An 18,382-nucleotide genomic window follows, 5' to 3' on the forward strand; every position below is an offset into this window, starting at 1 on the left:
CACACTGTGTACCTTTCATGACCAGCCACTTCATTTAGTATTTCATCTTGAAAAGGCAAAGGAAAATGGTCCCTTTTTGTGGCTGCGTTTAGAGGCTTGTAATCCACACATACCCTCCACTTCCCATTTTTCTTTGGTGCTACCACAACTGGAGACACCCACTCAGAATCTTCCACTGGGTAGATAAATCCTGCCTTGAGTAATCTTTTTACTTCTTTAAGAGTGCATCTTGTTGCACTAGCCCTAATCTCCTTAGCCTTTGACACCACTGGTTTGGCACCTTCCTTTAATTGGATATGGTGTTGGGTTACCGTCACTCCTTTAATGTGCTCGTAATCAGTTATAAAGAGGCCAGCATGCTTCTTTAGTACCTGCAAATAGGGTTCTCTCTCTTCTTCTAGTAGGTCCTTAGCTAGCATCTCCTCTAAGCCTGTGGCTTCTTCCTTGTTTAGAGGTCTTGACCACCTTCTCCGTCTGGGTTTCGCAGTATTATACCCATGACTTCCAAAGAGCTAGCATCCTCCTCAGATGACTCATCCTCAGATGAAGAGCAACTGCTTGTGCTCCATTCATCCATAGAAGTCTCCTTCTCTAGGTCTTGTTGTCTACCCTGCTTCATGTCATACACAATTTTTTTTTTGTTGCTTGCCACCTACCTTATGATTTGGTCGCAACTCAAGGGAACCTGTCTCCCAATCTTGCCTAGCTTTCATAGCCATAAGCCAAGGTCTTCAAGGATTAGCGGATAGCCCTCCCCCTTAGTTGGGATCACATAAGCATCAATTGAGATTGCCACACCAAAAGCTGAAACCTTCACTCCATTAACCTTTCCCACACAAGCCACCCTTACATTATTTGCCATCTTAGCTTGTAAGGAAGTTTGCTCGTTTACTTCCAAACCCAACCTGTGCATTAATTTCTCTGTCATAACACAAATCTCGGCTCCACCATCTACGTACACATTGGAGACTCGCTGACTCTTAATCTCTGCATCAATGACTGGCACGATATCCTTCATGCCTCTTGCACTAATAGACCCAACTGACTTTGCCTTAGCCCTCCTGGTGCTGACCATCTTAGACCAGGTTCTACGCATCTTTGGGGAAAGGTGGAGGAGTTGCTGCCATGAAATCTTTGGTCCTTGCTTACTCACATCTGCTACCAGGTCGTAAGGTATGGATCCTACCCCAAGTGGAAAGTCTTCTACTCCTATGTGCCTCCTTGACCTACTCTTCCTTTTCTTGTCTCCTATCACTTGGGAGGAACCCTCATTCCCTTTATCCGGCTCTGAAGCTTCCATTTCATCAGTTCTTTGTCTCCTAACTCTCTTTATTGGCATGGCAACAGCTTCCTCCATTTTTTCTTTCCCTTTATCCTTACCATTGTCAAGACTTATGACAGAGACAGCCCTGTCCTCCCCTCCCGGTAGTGGAGGGATCTCTGCTGGTGCTTGTGGTGGTGGAGGAGGGGGTCTCAATATTTGGATTGGTGGAGCCACGTGTGCATTTTGTCCATTTAGTGGCCTAGCTCGAGGAGGAGTGACTTGCTGGCGAGGAGGCCGTCTTTGATTACCATTTCCTTGATAGCGTCGTGGATGGGGGCAATAATACATGCCGTGACCTACCTCTCCACAGTTGTAGCAAATGTACTCACGTGCTTGCCTTTGTCCTTCTTGTCTATTTCGTTCATTTCCTGGCTGGGGAGCCCTTACACCTTGAACCAGATTGATGGACAGGCTCTCTAGTTGATTGGTGATTTGTTGAAGTAATTCTTGTTGAGAGGACTCTTGGTCTGTTGCTCCTGTCCCTGCTACTACTTGCCGTAGGTTGAGCTAGCGGTGGAGGCTCCATTCCCCCTTGTAGTTGAGCTTGGAATTTTAACTTCCTATCCTTCTCCCTTGCATAAGTCATAGCTTTATCAAAGGTATCTGGGAATTTACCTTTTACCTTTTCTCGAAGGATGGGGTAAAGCCCTGCCAGGAAACAGTCCTTCTTTAGGCATTCTGGCGCCCTTTCTCCTTCACCTAGTGATGCACACCATTTCTCCCACAGGTTGGAAAACTTTCCTTCATAGCTTCTATAGTCATTTGGTGATGTTTGGCGTAGCTCTAAGAGCTGTCTCCATATCTCCTCTGGAGGCTCATGGCGGCGAAATTCTTCGATGAAGGCCATCTTTAAGGACTCCCAGTCTCTTCTTTCTTCAGGTGCCAAAGTTTGATACCATAATTTTGCACCTTCCCTCAAGACCAAAGGAAAGGCCCTTAACTTAGTAGCTTCGTCATCCCTTCCCGATACCAGAAAGGCCATTTCCAAATTATCCAAAAAGTCTGGAGCAACCTCCCAGGCTTACCATAAAAATTAGGGAAGGCCATAAGTGAGAGAGTAAACAATTACACAAACAGCTCCAATTTATTTTAAAATAGAGTATGGTAATTACAATTTGGAGCTTTAGCACAACTTAGCTCAAAATAGGATGAAGATCGACACATCAAAGGAATGGTAATAGTCTAGTAAGGGTAGAATGACAGGATGAGGAGAGCGCAAGATTTCCCCAAGTCTCTCGGCTCCAAACAACAGGGCTATTCTTTGCTGATAAAAGATTTTTCTATCAATACAAATATTCACACGGATATGACGCACAAAATGGAAAGGAAACATGCGGGGATCATCATTCTCATTATTGGCATCCATACTTACACACAAGAGCCTAGCTTAGTTGCACCACCTTGGGACCAATGAGCCTGATCAGCCACAGAAGGTCAGCACCTCGGATCACTTCGACTCTTCCTGATGCATCTGTGAAGACGTAAGGCGTGATGGCAACACTTTGTACAATGCTGAGCCTTTTAGCAAGCAACAATTGGATGCTATTACCATAATCAGCATGACGAATGAAAGTGACACCATTAATGTGCAGCACATCATCAACTAAGATAGTTTCCTTAGATTGAGATAACTTCTTGAAAATTAGCAGCAAAGGTAGGGCAGGGAGGCTTTTCACCCGGTCTCCAAAGCACTTTGGACAATATCCAAAGTGATCTTCACGCGGACAGGAGGTTGGCTTGGATTGGTGGTGTCTGGATTCACAAAGTGCACTGGGAGCACTCGCAGACGGGGGCAATCTTGTAGGCAAGCCTTCGCCTCTTTGCTTCAGGAGGATTTAGGGGTGAGAGTCGTGGTTGCAAGTTGGAGGTTGAAGTTGGTTGCTCACTAGCCTTTTTCTTGCCTGTAGTGGTCATGTAATCCCTTATTAATGAGATTAAGCCAAATGTTACCTTACGCTTGAGCACGCGCTGCGGCCTTGGGCCACTTAGGTGTAGAGGTGATCTTCCTCCTCTTAGTCGGCTCCTCAGGAAAGAGAGGTCTGGTGATGCTTTCTCTTCCCTTAATGTGTGTCACAGTACCTTCGTGTATGTTGATGTAGAATATTTCAAGCTCGTGTGCGTTGGAGGTTTCTGGAGCACTCATAGGTTGAGAGGAGAGGTATATCAAGCTCTTCTTCTTACTCTCCTTCGTTGGCGACGATCACGAACAAGGCATGTAGAAGAACTTACTTCTTGAATTTCAATGACACTGCAACCTGGTAACAAGACCTCGATGAAAGCTTTTAAGGCCTCTAAAGCCTCCTCCTCTTCTGTTCTCCAAATTTGCAAACTCCTCACGCCATTCGTCCATGTTGTAGATTGCACATCTTCATTGCTTGTGGACTGAAGGTCTGTGTAGCCCTCCTCAGTGGGGGCACCAAAATGATAGCGGAAAAAAGAGCAGTGCAATCGGGTGGCCTCTGTACTCGTGCACACTCCACAAACCACGCCTCATGCAAACAAAGCAACAAAGAACAAAACAAAGGGGCACCACCCTAAATTAAGAGGTTTAGGGACCTCACATAGTGCACATAGGCAAGTGAGACTTCTGGCATTATGATGGCATCAAAACATATGGAAAAACACATAGAAACGAAGCTTAGGGACCTTATGTAGCATATATATACACAAGACATCAGCTTAACAATACAACGGCATCTGATCATACATAACAAGGATATAGAGAAGCAAGCCAAGGATGGCATAATCCCTTGTCAAAAACAATCAACCCAGCAAGTAGGTATGATCCTACTAGCAACACATCAATACCTTAGAGAATGATGGCGAGGATGGTGGCCATGGAGCATGAGAGAAGACTCCTTATTTAGGTTTTAGGGCTAGTAATGTAGCATACTAGAGGGAGAGAGAGAGAGAGAGGGAGAGAGAGTAGAGCTCCATCCATAGCTCCTCGTTGTGAGCAATGTCGTCGTCATAGCTTTTGGGTGAAGTGGGTGAAGTGTTGGTTTTGAGTGAGAGAAGGCCTCCTTATATAGGTTTCTGAGAGGGTTTAGGATTAGGGATAAACATGCTTAAATCCGCTGATTGGGGTTACTTTTTGCTTAGGGTGGTCAACAGATTGAGGTCACCTGATATGTCACCATCAAGATATTCTCTAGAGTGATGTGAGAGGGGAGGGTAAATGCTGATTTTTCTGATTGTGACACATGGGGATAAGGCCTTGACCAGCATTTAAGAGCAGGTAAGGTGGCTGTTGAAACTGGAGGTTCTGCACATGTCAGGGGGGGACCTGCGGGGGGAGGTGGCAGCTGGGTCCTCCTGAATATCAAATTCTCAAAAAATCCTCAACCATGGCTTCTTTTGACATGTGTTCTTTGAAAAAATCAGCATGTCTCTTTTCAACTCAAAAGTCTTTATCCCTGTTGACTCACCTTTACCATAAGATTTTCCCTTTTCTCCTCCTGTAACTGCATTGTTGATGCCCAATCACTGCTTCTAGTAACAGTGAACTGTTACCTACCAAATACTTATGGTGCAATAAAAAAAATTTACCATGGGTAAAAAACGTTACTGTAGGTAAAAAGTGATTTGTATTTACCATGTAGGTGAAAAATATTTACTGTAGGTACAAAATATTTACTGTCGGTAAAAAAGTGAAAACGGAGTATGCTGTGCTGTGAGTCCACACGAACATCCTCGTGTAAATTTCACTAGAAATTCACACCTGGAATGGGCTATTCTGTAAGATATAGGTTGTAGGCATGCATAAGAGCTCGTTCCCACGTATCTTCTGTCCATGGCACTTTTTACTCTTTGGTGCTTGTGAAGTAGATTTTTCTTCTCTTTCGAGATCCCTTGGACTAGAGTATCTTCATCTCCCCAACAACTGACTGTGCCTTTATTGCATCTTCAGAAGGGGTCTTAAAAACCATGCATCAACGTAATGTCAAGCCCATGGAGAACAAAGACAAAAATGATGCAAAGGGGAAAACCAATGTTCAAAATTCTTCCCAAGGCACTTCCAACAACAACAACAACAATTGGTCCAAGGAGAAGGGAGTTTACAAAGGTAAAAACAAACTCTCTCTTGAAGAGATCGAAGCTTTTCACAAGGACCATAAGTGTTTCAAGTGTGGGGAGCAAGGACATAGATATCATTCTTGCCCCAAGAAGAATACTCACAGTGAGAATCATAGGGCTTCCACCATCGAAGCTCGAAAAGAGGATGCTCATTGCAAAGGCTCATCACTCTCCTATGCTTTGGGAAAGGTAAGAGAGCATGATGCATACATCTTGTTTGACCCTGGCTCTACTCACAACTTCATATCAATGGAGTTGGCCACCAAGTTGGGCATTCAAGCTTTTGAGATGGGAGATATGGTAACCGCTGATGCATCTTTCAAGGGACAAAAAGCCTCTGTTACTCCCTTGATTGGGAAGTTGAGGATTCATGTCCAAAGCTATGTCGACAAAGAAGACTTTTTCATCTCTCCTCTCCAACATGAGGATGTTATCTTAGGGGCACCATGGTTTGATCGCATGGCTGCCAATATGAAGTTCCCTGAAAGGAGAATTTACTTCGCTTACAGAGGAAAGAATATGTATATAGATGATAGTGAGCGTGGTCGCACTATTCCACTTGTAAATTCTCCTGGTTTTGATAAATCAATGAAGAGCTCAATTTCTACGTATATGATTTTTGTCAAAGAGTCTCCAAAAGATTCTAATGTTTCATCAAAACTAACTGGTAGGAATCAAGAAGAGTTAGACTTCTCTAATTTTCAAAAAGGATTCCAATATGTGTTCATCGATGATATCCCTATGGACTTACCTCCAAAATGAGGGGATGATGACCATCGCATTGAGCTCCTTCCTGGAAGCTCACCACCTAACAAGCCTCATTATCAAGTCTCACAAGCTCAACAAGAGGAGATCATGAGGCAAGTACAAGAGCTGGTAGACAAAGGGATGGTGAGGCCTAGTTCCTCTCCCTTTTGTTCTCCAGGCTTTAGTAGTGCAAAAGAAAGATGGTACATACCGCATGTGAGTGGACTATCGAGCATTAAACCATATCACTATCAAAAACGGATTTCCCATGCCTCTGGTAGAATATCTATTTGATAAGCTACAAGGCTCTACCTACTTCAGGAGGATTGACCTTAAGAGTGGCTATCATCAAATAAGGATAGTGGATGAAGATATCTTAAAGACCGCGTTTCGCACAACATTTGGTCTTTATGAATATCTAGTCATGCCTTTTGGTTTGACTAATGCACCAGCTACATTCAATCTTCTAATGGAGAAAATTTTTAGACCATACCGCAAATTCACTAGAGTGTTCTTTGATGATATCATCATCTACTCCAAGTCTTTGGAGGAACATAAGCAACATCTCCAAATGATTTTTCAAGCATTGAGGGAGAATAAGCTTTTTCTCAATCAAAAGAAAAGTGAATTTTTCCTTCAAGAGATTCAATACTTAGGTCATATTATCTCTCAAGATGGTATCCATATGGATCCATCGAAGTTAGAGGTAATAAAAGCATGGCCTAACCCAAGGAATCTACATGAGCTAAGAAGCTTTATTGGTATGTGTGCATACTGTAGACGCTTCATAGCAAAATTCTCTCAAGTAGCAGGACCACTACACGACTTAACTAAGAAGAACGTTAAGTATGTATGGATTGCTAAGGAGCAAAATGCTTTTGATGAGCTCAAAGAGAAGCTTACTTCCCAACCAGCCCTTGTACTTTCGGATCTCTCAGAACCATTTGAGGTCCAATGTGATGCTTGTGGTGATTGCCTTGGAGCAATTTTGATTCAAGAAGGGCATGCCATAGCATATGAGAGCCGAAGGCTCAATACTGATGAACGAGTCTTGGGCATTTATGAGAAAGATCTTTTAGCTGTTCTACATGCCCTAGACACATGGAAGCACTACTTATTGGGGACTCCATTCATTCTACGAACCGATCACCAAAGTCTCAAGTATTTCATGACGCAAACCAAGCTTTCTGACAAACAAATGAGGTGGCCAAATTTTCTTTTGCAATTTAATTTTCATATTGCTCACATTCTTGGTAAGCACAATCAAGTGGCCGATGCACTTTCACGACGACCAAAAGTTAATGCGGTATCTATAGCTACTCACAATGATCTATCTTCTATGATAGATGAGTATGCTACTGACCCTGACTATAGAGACATAATGTCAGCCCTTGCTTTGGGGAAGAAAGAGAAACCATTCACCTTGCAGGATGGTTATCTTCTCCACAGGAATAGGCTATGTGTTACACATTTCCTTCGTGATAAAGTTATGTATGAACCCCATGCTCCTCCATATGCGAGACATAGAGGCATTCAACCTACTCTTCGAGGAGTAGAGACATACTTCTATTGGCCTACCATGAAAGTGGACATACAAGAGTATGTTTCAAACTGTATAGTATGCCAAAAGATCAAGTATGATAGAGGCAAGCAACCTGGATTACTCCAGCCATTGCCTATCCCAAATTCACCATGGGAGAGTATATCCATGGATTTCATCTTTGGATTACCCAAGTCTATCCATGGGAATATGGAAATATGGACAATAGTAGACAGTTTAGCAAACAAGCACATTTTATTCTTGTCAAAAAGACTATTAAGGCACATCAAATGGCAACTCTCTTCATATCTCAAATTTTCAAGCACCATAGATTACCCACATCCATCGTGTCAGATAGAGATCCTAGAATGACTAGTAATTTTTGGAAAGGTCTCTTTGAAAATCTAGGAACAAGATTGAATTTCTCTTCGGTCTATCACCCACAAACGGATGGCCAAAGTAAAATAGCCAATCTTATGATACTCGATCTACTAAAGACTTATGTTATCGAAGCAGATCAATGATCACAATGGGAAAAGTACTTACCTCTTGTAGAGTATGCCTACAATAATACTGTACTTACTTCTATGGAAAAAGCACCTTTTGAGATCATTGAGGAAAGACCTAAAAGTCCCTTGCTACTTAAAGTACATGGGAAGATCTTCGCCGCCGATGAGTATAGCCGTGACCTACAAGAATCTTTTCAAAAGATTAAGAAGGCTTTATCCATCTCTCAACAAAGGAAAGAAGCTGTTGTTGATAAGCACAGAAGGGCCTTAATGTTCAAAGAAAATGATTGGGTCTTATTCAAGTCTCCTAAGGCTCGATTAAGGCAAATGATGGGCAAAAATCCTACGGTCCATCAAAAGTATTATGCTAAACTAGCAAAAAGATACTATGGTCCTTTCTGAATCTTGAAGCCCATCAATGAGACGGCTTATCAACTCAAGTTGCCCAACCATTGCCTCATAACCAATGCCTTTCATGTAAGCCTACTTAAGCCCTACAAAGGCAAGCCACCAAGTGAACCAATTATTGAAGACCCTCCCGAAGTTGAAGACCAAGAAGAGGTGCTACAACCCGAAGCTGTCCTTCGGCATGAATACAAGGTACTACGACATGGTAATATTATCCGACGGTATCTTATTAAGTTAAAAAATTATCCTTTTGAAGATGCTAGATGGATGTAAGGAATAAAGCTTAAGGATAGTATGAACCTTGTCAATGCTTACAATGCTACATTACAGTAAGCAAATGTACAAATTTCTTTTAATTGACTCATGTTTTTGTCTTATAAGACTAGCCCTCTTTTCAATTGTGCACAAATTTAACTAATATGCATGCTTAGAATCATGTTTGTGATGACAACCTCTCTCAAACACCAAGTAGAATTTGTCACTCTACTTTGGTATCTACACCGACAACTCGAAGTGGTTAATTATAGAGAGTAGAGGAGTAGGTCTAACATAGAAGAGTTGCCGAGGGCTAGCTCCTTTCGGACTTCTTATGGCTTAATAATGGTAAAGCCATAGGTAAGTCTAAAAAGACTCCATTATTAAGTCCAAAGCTCCCGAGGTGTGCACCATCCCCCACATAGTGGGCTCAACAAAACTGATAATAGATCCCAGTTTCACTAACCCTAATATAATTAACAACATCAACCATTTATAGGCTACTTAAGGACCTCTCTTCTTAAGCAAGAAAAGGGAAACCAAATGCTATGATACCAATGTAATAGAATTGACCTATTTAACTTGAGATTAGCGGAAACTAATGAGAGTACTTTTGAGAAATGACTTTGTGAGCATAGCGGGTGAACATAATTGAAGATAGCAACCTAATCATAGTAATTAGTTAACTTGTCATGAAAAATACTTTTGCAAGAGAGAGAATTTAGAGAGCATGACAACAATTGAGGACCGGATTTATGTGGAGCCAGTCCCCCCTCCAATAGGCATTTGTATTATGATTTCTCCCATTAAGAGAGACTTGTTACAATACAATCTTTGTGTTCCTTGTAACCTAAGTGATGCAATGAATATGGAAAGCTTCATGCATCACAAGCATAACATAAACTTGAAGAAAGCTTTAACTATCCCAAGCCTCAGTCCCAAGACCTCAAACACCTTCGAAGGTGGAGAGAGCTAGCAGGGAATGAGGGTAGGGAAGAGCAAGAAGAAACAATTCATAGGAGAAAGAATTAGTTCCTCAGTTATCATAACTCTTCTTGATAGCATACATAATAGCATAGTAATGAAGAACAAGGAGATGGCAAGATTAAGCATTGAAGCATGGCTCTTGGTTGGATTTGCACTTCATAGCCAAGAGTGTTGGTGTAGGCTCTCAACCTCTACTTGCTTGGAGAAGGAGAGGGAGCTCTTGCACTTTTCATAGCACACAATCAGAGTGTTTGTGTGTGTGTGTGTGGGTGAGTATACCTTCTAATCAACCCCCTAGATTTCCTGGGTCGACCCCCCTTGTAGCTCATGCTTGAAGCTCATTGGACCCCTCCAGGCCTAGCCAATCACAAGCAGGAGGCATTACAAGCAGCAAGGGTAGCCTTGAGATAAGTGTCCCCCTTTCCCCTTTGAGAGAGAGGACTTGATAAATGCAAAATAAATTAATTAAATCTCCTAAATTATCATTGGACCCCTTGGGTGGCAAACCAATAGGCTTCAGGCACACCATGAGGGCAACATGAGGAGGAACTTGACAAGTGTCCCTTCTGCTTTCTTTGTACCATGCATGCCTTGTGTGAGTCTGTGGGTGTTCTCTCTCATCCCCCCTCATGTAGGGCTCGCCCCCTCCTTGTAGGGATTGAATATTTGACTTTTTGACACCTCAAGCCCCTCATGCATAGGCCCAATTCCCACCACAAGCTTGGCCCTTAAGCACTTTAAGCTTGGGCTGGGTTCTCACCTCAAGTGCAACCCTAACATCTCAAGCATGTCAAGCATCTCAATCATCAAGTACCTCAAGCATCTCAAGCACCTCGATCATCAATCACCTCAAGCAAGCAGGACTAGCACCTCGAGCTGGGTCGGGTTCCCGCCTCAAGCTCAGCCCTAGCTTACCTAAGGTCAAAGGAATTTTACACACATTATTGGATGTCTTCAATGAAGATAACCCTAAGGTATTATGCTCCATTGGTTAGCCTTTCTCTTTCATAGACCAGTTACCATTGGCCCCGTGTTGAGATAGATCTATAAGCACATGTCTATATCTTAACCCTTGTTCCCGTTTGTTCTCCCACATTAAGTGATCAGTTTAATATGAGAAAATCATTTGGGTTGGTTAGATATTAGATATTAGATTTTATGACAAGAGAAGTTTGCAATCATCCCTATCGATGGTAAACAATCTGTTTCTACCACAACTGAGGCACCTATGAAATACTCTACCACAATTGTTTCTACCACAACTGAGGTACATATGAAATATTATTTGTCAAAAGTCAAGGCAATAGGAACACCCCAAAGTTCTGTCTTAACCCGTGGGTAACTTCTTTGACGAGCATTAAGTACTTTTTCTCCAAATCGAATTGCACACATGTGACCATCCCTTGACCTATAGCCCACTCAATACCTCTCGGGCTAGTTTCAACAGTTAAGATCATTTGCCTTCCACACTTATAATCAACGTTTCTCAAGGGAGGAGCCTCCAGAAGCATCTTCTTCAATCTTCTAATGACCATCATATGAGCTTCTTCCCATACAAACTCTCTCTCTCTGTGTGTGTGAAACCCCTCCCTCTCTCTACAGCGCCAATGTATTACGGCTTGGGAGAAATCGGATGGGTCACACTTCATACATTGCACCACCCATATTACCCCAACTACAAAACCATGTTCTTCACTGAAAGAGGAACACGTACTCACGCTTACATGCGTGAACCTATCCCCTTGTTAGCAATATCCACTATTGTAGACATTCAGCTTAGCTCCCACTACCTTCAATGCAAGATAGGGCTTTGGGGCAATGGAGAAGAGTCAAATCTATTGTGCACATTCTGCTCACTGTAAGTTCGAGAGTCTGAATACCATACACTACTAGAGTACTCAACTTTTGGTCATCAACTTTTGGTCACATCCAAACTTGCTTTCCTCACATTTTTAGCCATGACTTAGACCTATGTACTTTCCTCTCCCAGCCATAGTGTGGGATCTCCATTGCGACTCTGATCACCACAATTTTGGAGCATTGAGAGTCACTCATCATCCACACACATACTACATCGCATGTAAATTTGGTCCCATTGGTCGTACTTGACCTTTGAGGACGATAATAAAATCTCTCTCTCTCTCTCTCTCTCTCTCTCTCTCTCTCTCTCTCTCTCTCTCCTCTTCCAACCCCCCCGTCTCTCTCTACTCCCCCCCCCCCCCCCCTCGTCTTTTCAACTTCATCCTTGCCTCTCTCTCTCTCCCTCTCTCTCTCTCTCTCTCTCACACACACACACACACACACACACTCAATATATTTTGTCTTTGATGTAATCTAATGTGCATACGTTACATCACCCATATTGCCCCCAACTACAAAACCATGTTCTAAGGAAATTCTGTTTCCTCTAATATGCTTCAGACTATCCCCTTGTCGATGATACATACCATCTCAATCATTCGTCTTGGCTCCCAGTCCCCTCGATGCGAGACAAGACACGGGGGCAATGGAAAAAAGTCACATCAACTATGCTTACTACACAAGTTTGAGAGTATAAGTGCCAAACACTACTAGACTCATCAGCTTTTTGAGAGAGATAGGGTACATGAGAGAGAGAGAGAGAGAGGTTATATAAGAAATTATTGAGAAATATGAAAATAGATAAAGGGAGACGATTCTTGATATATATATACATATATATATATATATATCTAGAGAGAGAGAGAGGGAGAGAGCATGTTTGTGTGTTTGGGGGGAGGGATATAGAGTGTGTATGTGTGTGTGTGTGTGTGTGTTTAGAGAGAGAGAGAGAGAGAGAGAGAGAGAGTTTGGGGGGAGATATATAGTATGTGTATGTGTTTGGGGGGGGGGGGGATAGACACAGGGGGTGAGAAAGAAGGGGGAAAAAAAAAGATGTCGTAAAGAGAAATGAAAAGAAATACTGTGTGTGTGTGTGTGTGTGTGTGTGTGTGTGTGAGAGAGAGAGAGAGAGAGAGAGAGAGAGAGGTAGATTGATAGATAGGTAGATTTTTGTTATCGTCCTCAAAGGTCAAATATGACCTATGGGACTAAAGTTACATGTGATGTAGTATATGTGTGGCTGATGATTGACTTTCAATGCTCCAAAATTGCGGTGATGAGAGTCGCAATAAAGAGCCCACACTATGGTTGGGTGAGGAAAGTGTGTAGGTCTAAGTCATGACTAAGCATATGAGGGAAGCAAGTTCGGATGTGACCAAAAGTTGAACACTTTAGTGTGTGGTACTTAGACTCTCGAACTTGCAGTGAACATAATGTGCACAATCAATTTGACTCTTCTCCATTGCCCTAATGCCATGTCTCGCATTGAAGGGAGTGGACGCTAAGCCGAATGGTTGCGATAGTATGAATCGTTGACAAGGGAATAGGCTCAAGCATGTAAGGGTAAGTATAGTTTCCTCTTTCAGCAAAGAACATGGTTTTGTAGTTAGGGAGCAATATTGGTGGTTCAATGTATGAAGCGCGACTTACCAGATTCCTCCCAAGCCGTAATACATTGGCGTTGTAGAAAAGATTCATTTACTTGGGAGTCTATTGAGGCATCATGTAGCAAGTGTAATGCATCCCATCTCTCAAACCACTTCTTTATATCTTTCATCTATCCCGTGCTCAAGATCTTGCTTTTATGCGTCTTTTGAACTTTTTTGCTTGCTTCCCATGAAATTGTAGGAAGTTGATATGAGATGTTTTGACGCATCTTTATCGTGTGCTCCACAATCCTTTCCATGCCCATAACCTCAATTGGAAGAGGTCGTGACTCAAGTAGGAGCATATATGATCTTTGTGTCTTAACTTGGAGAAAGTTTGTAAGAAAGAACTTTTGGACATTCTCAAACTCTTTCCAAGTAGACTTTAAGATGCTCCCGCCCCACACTTCAATTCCATAAAGAATAATCGGTGTCACCAATGTGTTAAAAAGGTACTTCTTGAGAATCCAACACTTGATATTTTCCGCATTATACATGTTCAAAAATGCATAGTACGCTCTCTTTCTCGCTTCCAAACGATGCATAGCACATTCATGCCACTTGTGATTGGTCGGAACCTCAAGACCAAGGTACTTAAAGCTCTCAATAAATTCACGTGTCTCATTGTTGTACACAATGCATGGCTTCTCCTTATGGTTGGTTTTCACAAGCATAATCTTTATTTTGGTTTCATTCACAATCAGCCCACTGTGCAAGCAAACGTTCTCAAGGACAACCATAAGCTTTTTGTGCATCCTCTAAAGTATGTGCTAGAAGCACTACATCATCCGCATACAATAAAAGCATGATTACTGCATTACAAATAGTGACCTCTTCAAATGCTTCTTCTTGCATAAAGTCAAGTACCATTTGATCCAGTTGATCGATGCATAGACCGAAGAGAGTTGGTGGCAACGTACATCCTTGTTTAACCCAAATAGTGCTTGCAATGTTTTTTTTGAAATTACTCTTCCCATGCGCAATTGACACATCACCTTCTTATATGCAAGGACTTGACCTAATTAGTACTCCAATCATAAGGCATCCCATGTTGAAGTACAAGGTTGAACATATTACATATCCACTTATGTGCAAAATCTCCCATCCATTTAATCATTTCCGACTTTATACCTTGAAGATCTTTTGCTTTACGAGTGACCAACTTTTCAAGCCCACCGCATACATCCACAATAGTAAAAAAAGAGGCAACGCATGAGAGAGAACCATAAAATGATATTTTTCTAGCATTTGGTTTCTCATGTAGTTGTGTACAATGTGTAGCATACAAGTGAACTTCGTCCAACTCCCTTGCAATGTATGACATATCAAATTGTTGAGTATCGTGTTACAATGTTTTTGTGCAAGTATTCATATCCCCAAAGACTATTTATCACTTTTGCTTTTAAAATAAGCAATGTCTTTCTCTAAATCAAAAAATGGTTGATCCCTATTTATGCAAGCATAAGAGGGAAAATCATGATGAGAAATGTAGCGATCGACTACAAAAATGGGTTCTCTTTTTGGTGTCATAATTTTCAGCCATACATATCGTTTGTGCTTACTATCTTTCACAATTGATACAAAATCTTTCAATCTTTTCTTAATCATATATTCTACTCCTCATCGCTCACTCCGTTGTTTCTTGAGATTCTTTGACCAAATAATGAATGTACCTTGTAATCCTTCAACCAGCTAATCCTTTGTATATCATACTCCCAAGTTTCAACAAAAAGTACAACATCGGATGTGCTTGTTAGTTCATCAATGCCAACCTCTACATTTCATGGGTATCCATTGCAATTCCAAAAAGTTACTTTCAATTATAACTCGGCCTCATCAGTCGCGCATTCTATTTGCTTGAGGGACGTACCTCCCCTTTGGACACAATTTCTTCATGAGAATGTTTTTTTTATTCCTCTCTTTATATGCTTTGCAATGCATATTTTGTTGTTTGATAGTGCGATCTTCACATACAAAATATTTTATATCCCTCAAATAAATCCCCTTGATGATTGGTCTCATTCGACATGGTGCGTACAATTGACTGTTCTCCCGAACAAAGAGCTCCTTGCTTACCCACTCTATGTGCTCCTTAAACCCAGAGAGAGAGAGAGAGAGAGAGAGAGAGAGAGAGTGTTTTTAGGGGTGGAAGGGAGAGAGGGGGAAAGGGAATAGACAAAAAGGATGAGAGAAGAGAAAAAGAAAGAGGAGAGGTAAGAAAAGAGACTGTGTGTGTGTGTGTGTGTGTGTGTGTGTGTGTGTGTGTGTGAGAGAGAGAGAGAGAGAGAGAGAGAGAGAGAGAGAGTACCTACTAAGAAAATTAGGAAGAGAGACTGAGATAGATAGATAAAGACGGTGCTACTTATGATAGATACATAGAGAGACAAAGGGAGGGTAGAGAGAGAGAGAGAGAGAGAGAGAGAGAGAGAGAGAGAGCGAGGGGAGGCAAGAGAGGAAGAGAGAGCATGAGTGAAGAGCAAAGGATAGATGGTGGCTTAAGTAGCTAAGCAGGGCGACAGTAATGGTGTCCACGGAAGTGGTGGAGGAGGAGAAGAGCTGGTGGCTTTGGTGACCAATGAGGGCGGCAATGGTGGTACACTAGTGGCTTCCTCTCCCAAAAAAAAAAAAAAGCTCGCATTGACAAGCTCGCTCCATATTCTAACTCCAATTCAGAGAGTAGAAGTGGACTATCATTTTCCTTTGCATCCAAGTAGCACCTGATTAGCCATCCTACAAACTTGTCCATATCCTTCACTAATGTTGCATGATATCCTTCACTAATGTACACATGCAACGGCCAAGCCAACACATCTCTAACATGCAAAATATGTATGTCGTCAACTATAAGCAGACATAATCACCGACATTTTTGTATCCAAGAATTATAAGGACGACAAGAGCTGCAACTTTTGTCAACAATCAAAACACAAAATATAAGAATCAAAACCTATCAATAGATAAATCCAATCAAAAGAAGCGTGGTATAGCTGATGCAAAACAACAGGGTATGGGTTGTACACATAGTGAATATAAAAGTTGCCCAAAACGCACCTCACTTAATAGGAGTACTTCATGCATGCTTTTTTTATATATACTTGCAAATTAGTGTGTTGTCTTACTTGTCAGGGGTATCAGCTTCAGCATGTCTCACAGACCAACACAGCAGGCAAAGGTTGATGATCAGCTTGCACGGAATCAGCAACTCGGAGTGCAAGGATGGGGGAGGTGCAATGCCCAATTGACAACTAGTTAGCATGATGTTGAGAGCAGCTAGATAAGCCTCTTGCAACCAGGTCCCAGACCATTGTATCCAGTGTCCAAAGAAGAGAAGCCCTCTTGGGAAGAATCTCAGCCCCTGAAAATCCACTTTAATACAAAGTGAATGTGCCATGAATTAGCTTTACAATGCATTGTGTGAAAAATGTCCTCTGTGTTCAAATTAAGGGTTCACAAAAGACATTGAGTTTATACGGGTAGAACGATGGCACGTAAGCACAACCAGGTAAAGTATCCCACTTAGAGGATAGCACATCAAAGACCAGCATTTTGGAGCTTCCTTTCAAAATAAAGAAGATGCAATGCATCTGGTCGCTTCCAATCACAAAATCTGTGCCATCAGATCCTTCCTCCACAGCCTCTTTGAGAAGGTTTGTCGGCATCTCAGACACCAGCTCCCACGTTGCATTGTCTTCTAGTCTAAACACTCCAACTGGCCATTTATGCAAGACACACGGTATCAAACCGACAAATGCTTGTTCAAACTCCCCACGTCGCTTCTTATACACACAAAAAGTTCTTTCTGCACATCGGATTAGAAAGGATAACCTGTAAGGCCAATCATCCATGTTGACTTCAGGCCACCCTAGTAGCCGTCTTTCCAAAGTGCAATTTAAAAGATTGTATGAGCATTCAAGAATCCCATACTCATCAAAACAGTGCAATAGTTCAGGAGTTTCAAAGACAGTGTGTTGTATATTTCTCCCTCGAAACATGTCCTCACCCCACCGACCTGTGGATGAATCGTAGATATACACATTGCTGAATGATTGAGATTGAATCTTGACGAGTTTGAAGCCTAAGCTGTGTGAACTATTTGGGTTTAAGTATGCCACAAACGCATAAGAAACTGCCTCCTCCTTACTGGCACCCTTGCGATGTGTGCTTGGAGGGCGTGGCAAGAGCGTCCATGTTTCAGTAAGAGGGTTGCCCACAAAGAAATCGATATTGTTGTTGATCAAAGTGATCTTGGACTCATGCATAAAAAAATCTCTCCAAACAGGGCTGTCTGTTGCAAAACAAAAAAGGCCATGCGAAGCACCCACCAAATATGATGCCTTGCTGGGAAAAAGAATTGGTTTTGTCAACCATGCATTGTTCAAAAATTCGAACACCGAAAGAGCTGCAGAGGCCCCTATTTTCTCCGAACGTGGGTGAAGAAGCATGAGGCAAGGGCGCCGTATGTACGGATGCACTTTAGAGCATGGATTATGAAGGACGTCATTGATGGTGCTCATCCAAGCCTTTGACACATACCGTGCCCGGATGACATCTGCAAGCGGTAGATGTGATAACACAGAATCACTCAAGAGTAAGTGAAGCGGTAATTGTCCCTCATCATCATCAGCGCAATCATCATTGTTTGTATCTGTGCGACATGCACCACCATCATCATCACCACCACAACCTACTTCTTTTTTATCTATGATGCTTCGTTCTCTGCAGGCTGGAGTTCCTGGGCAAAAAGCTCGAGATCTTCTCAAAGATCTAGCAAACACTGCAGCAGAATACTCATGAAAGAACTCCTCGAGACAGGGGGCAGGGGAGGGTACGGACGGTATTGAACTGCAAAGGAAGCACTTGGAGAAGTTGAGGTCGGCGAGGGAAAGCAGGGGTAGGCCCACGCTCTCAGTGATCAGCGATACGCGATGCTGGGCACAACACGTCTTCTCTGCTCTATCCTCTGCCATGGCTGGAAGAAGAATTGACGGTCAGGCTTCGTTACTTCGTTAGCAAAGGATGCATTTTCCTA

At 42.3% G+C, this 18,382-nt stretch overlaps 1 protein-coding gene across 1 annotated transcript; it reads right to left on the bottom strand.

Moving 5' to 3' along the window:
- Positions 1-15,771: 15,771 nt before the first annotated feature.
- Positions 15,772-18,381, bottom strand: LOC147452925 (uncharacterized). Its single transcript, XM_086519041.1, has one exon. The coding sequence runs from the start codon at positions 18,318-18,320 to the stop codon at positions 16,788-16,790; it is 1,533 nt and encodes a 510-aa protein (XP_086375167.1). The 5' UTR covers positions 18,321-18,381; the 3' UTR covers positions 15,772-16,787.
- Between the last annotated feature and the right edge of the window lies 1 nt (position 18,382).

The sequence above is a fragment of the Adiantum capillus-veneris genome, chromosome 8 (assembly GCF_014529385.1).
Source record: "Adiantum capillus-veneris isolate H3 chromosome 8, ASM1452938v2, whole genome shotgun sequence".
NCBI classification, from domain to species: domain Eukaryota; kingdom Viridiplantae; phylum Streptophyta; class Polypodiopsida; order Polypodiales; family Pteridaceae; genus Adiantum; species Adiantum capillus-veneris.

Excerpts from the sequence above, each read along its gene's own strand:
- LOC147452925 (XM_086519041.1), bottom strand. The coding sequence starts at position 18,320 with ATGGCAGAGGATAGAGCAGAGAAGACGTGTTGTGCCCAGCATCGCGTA.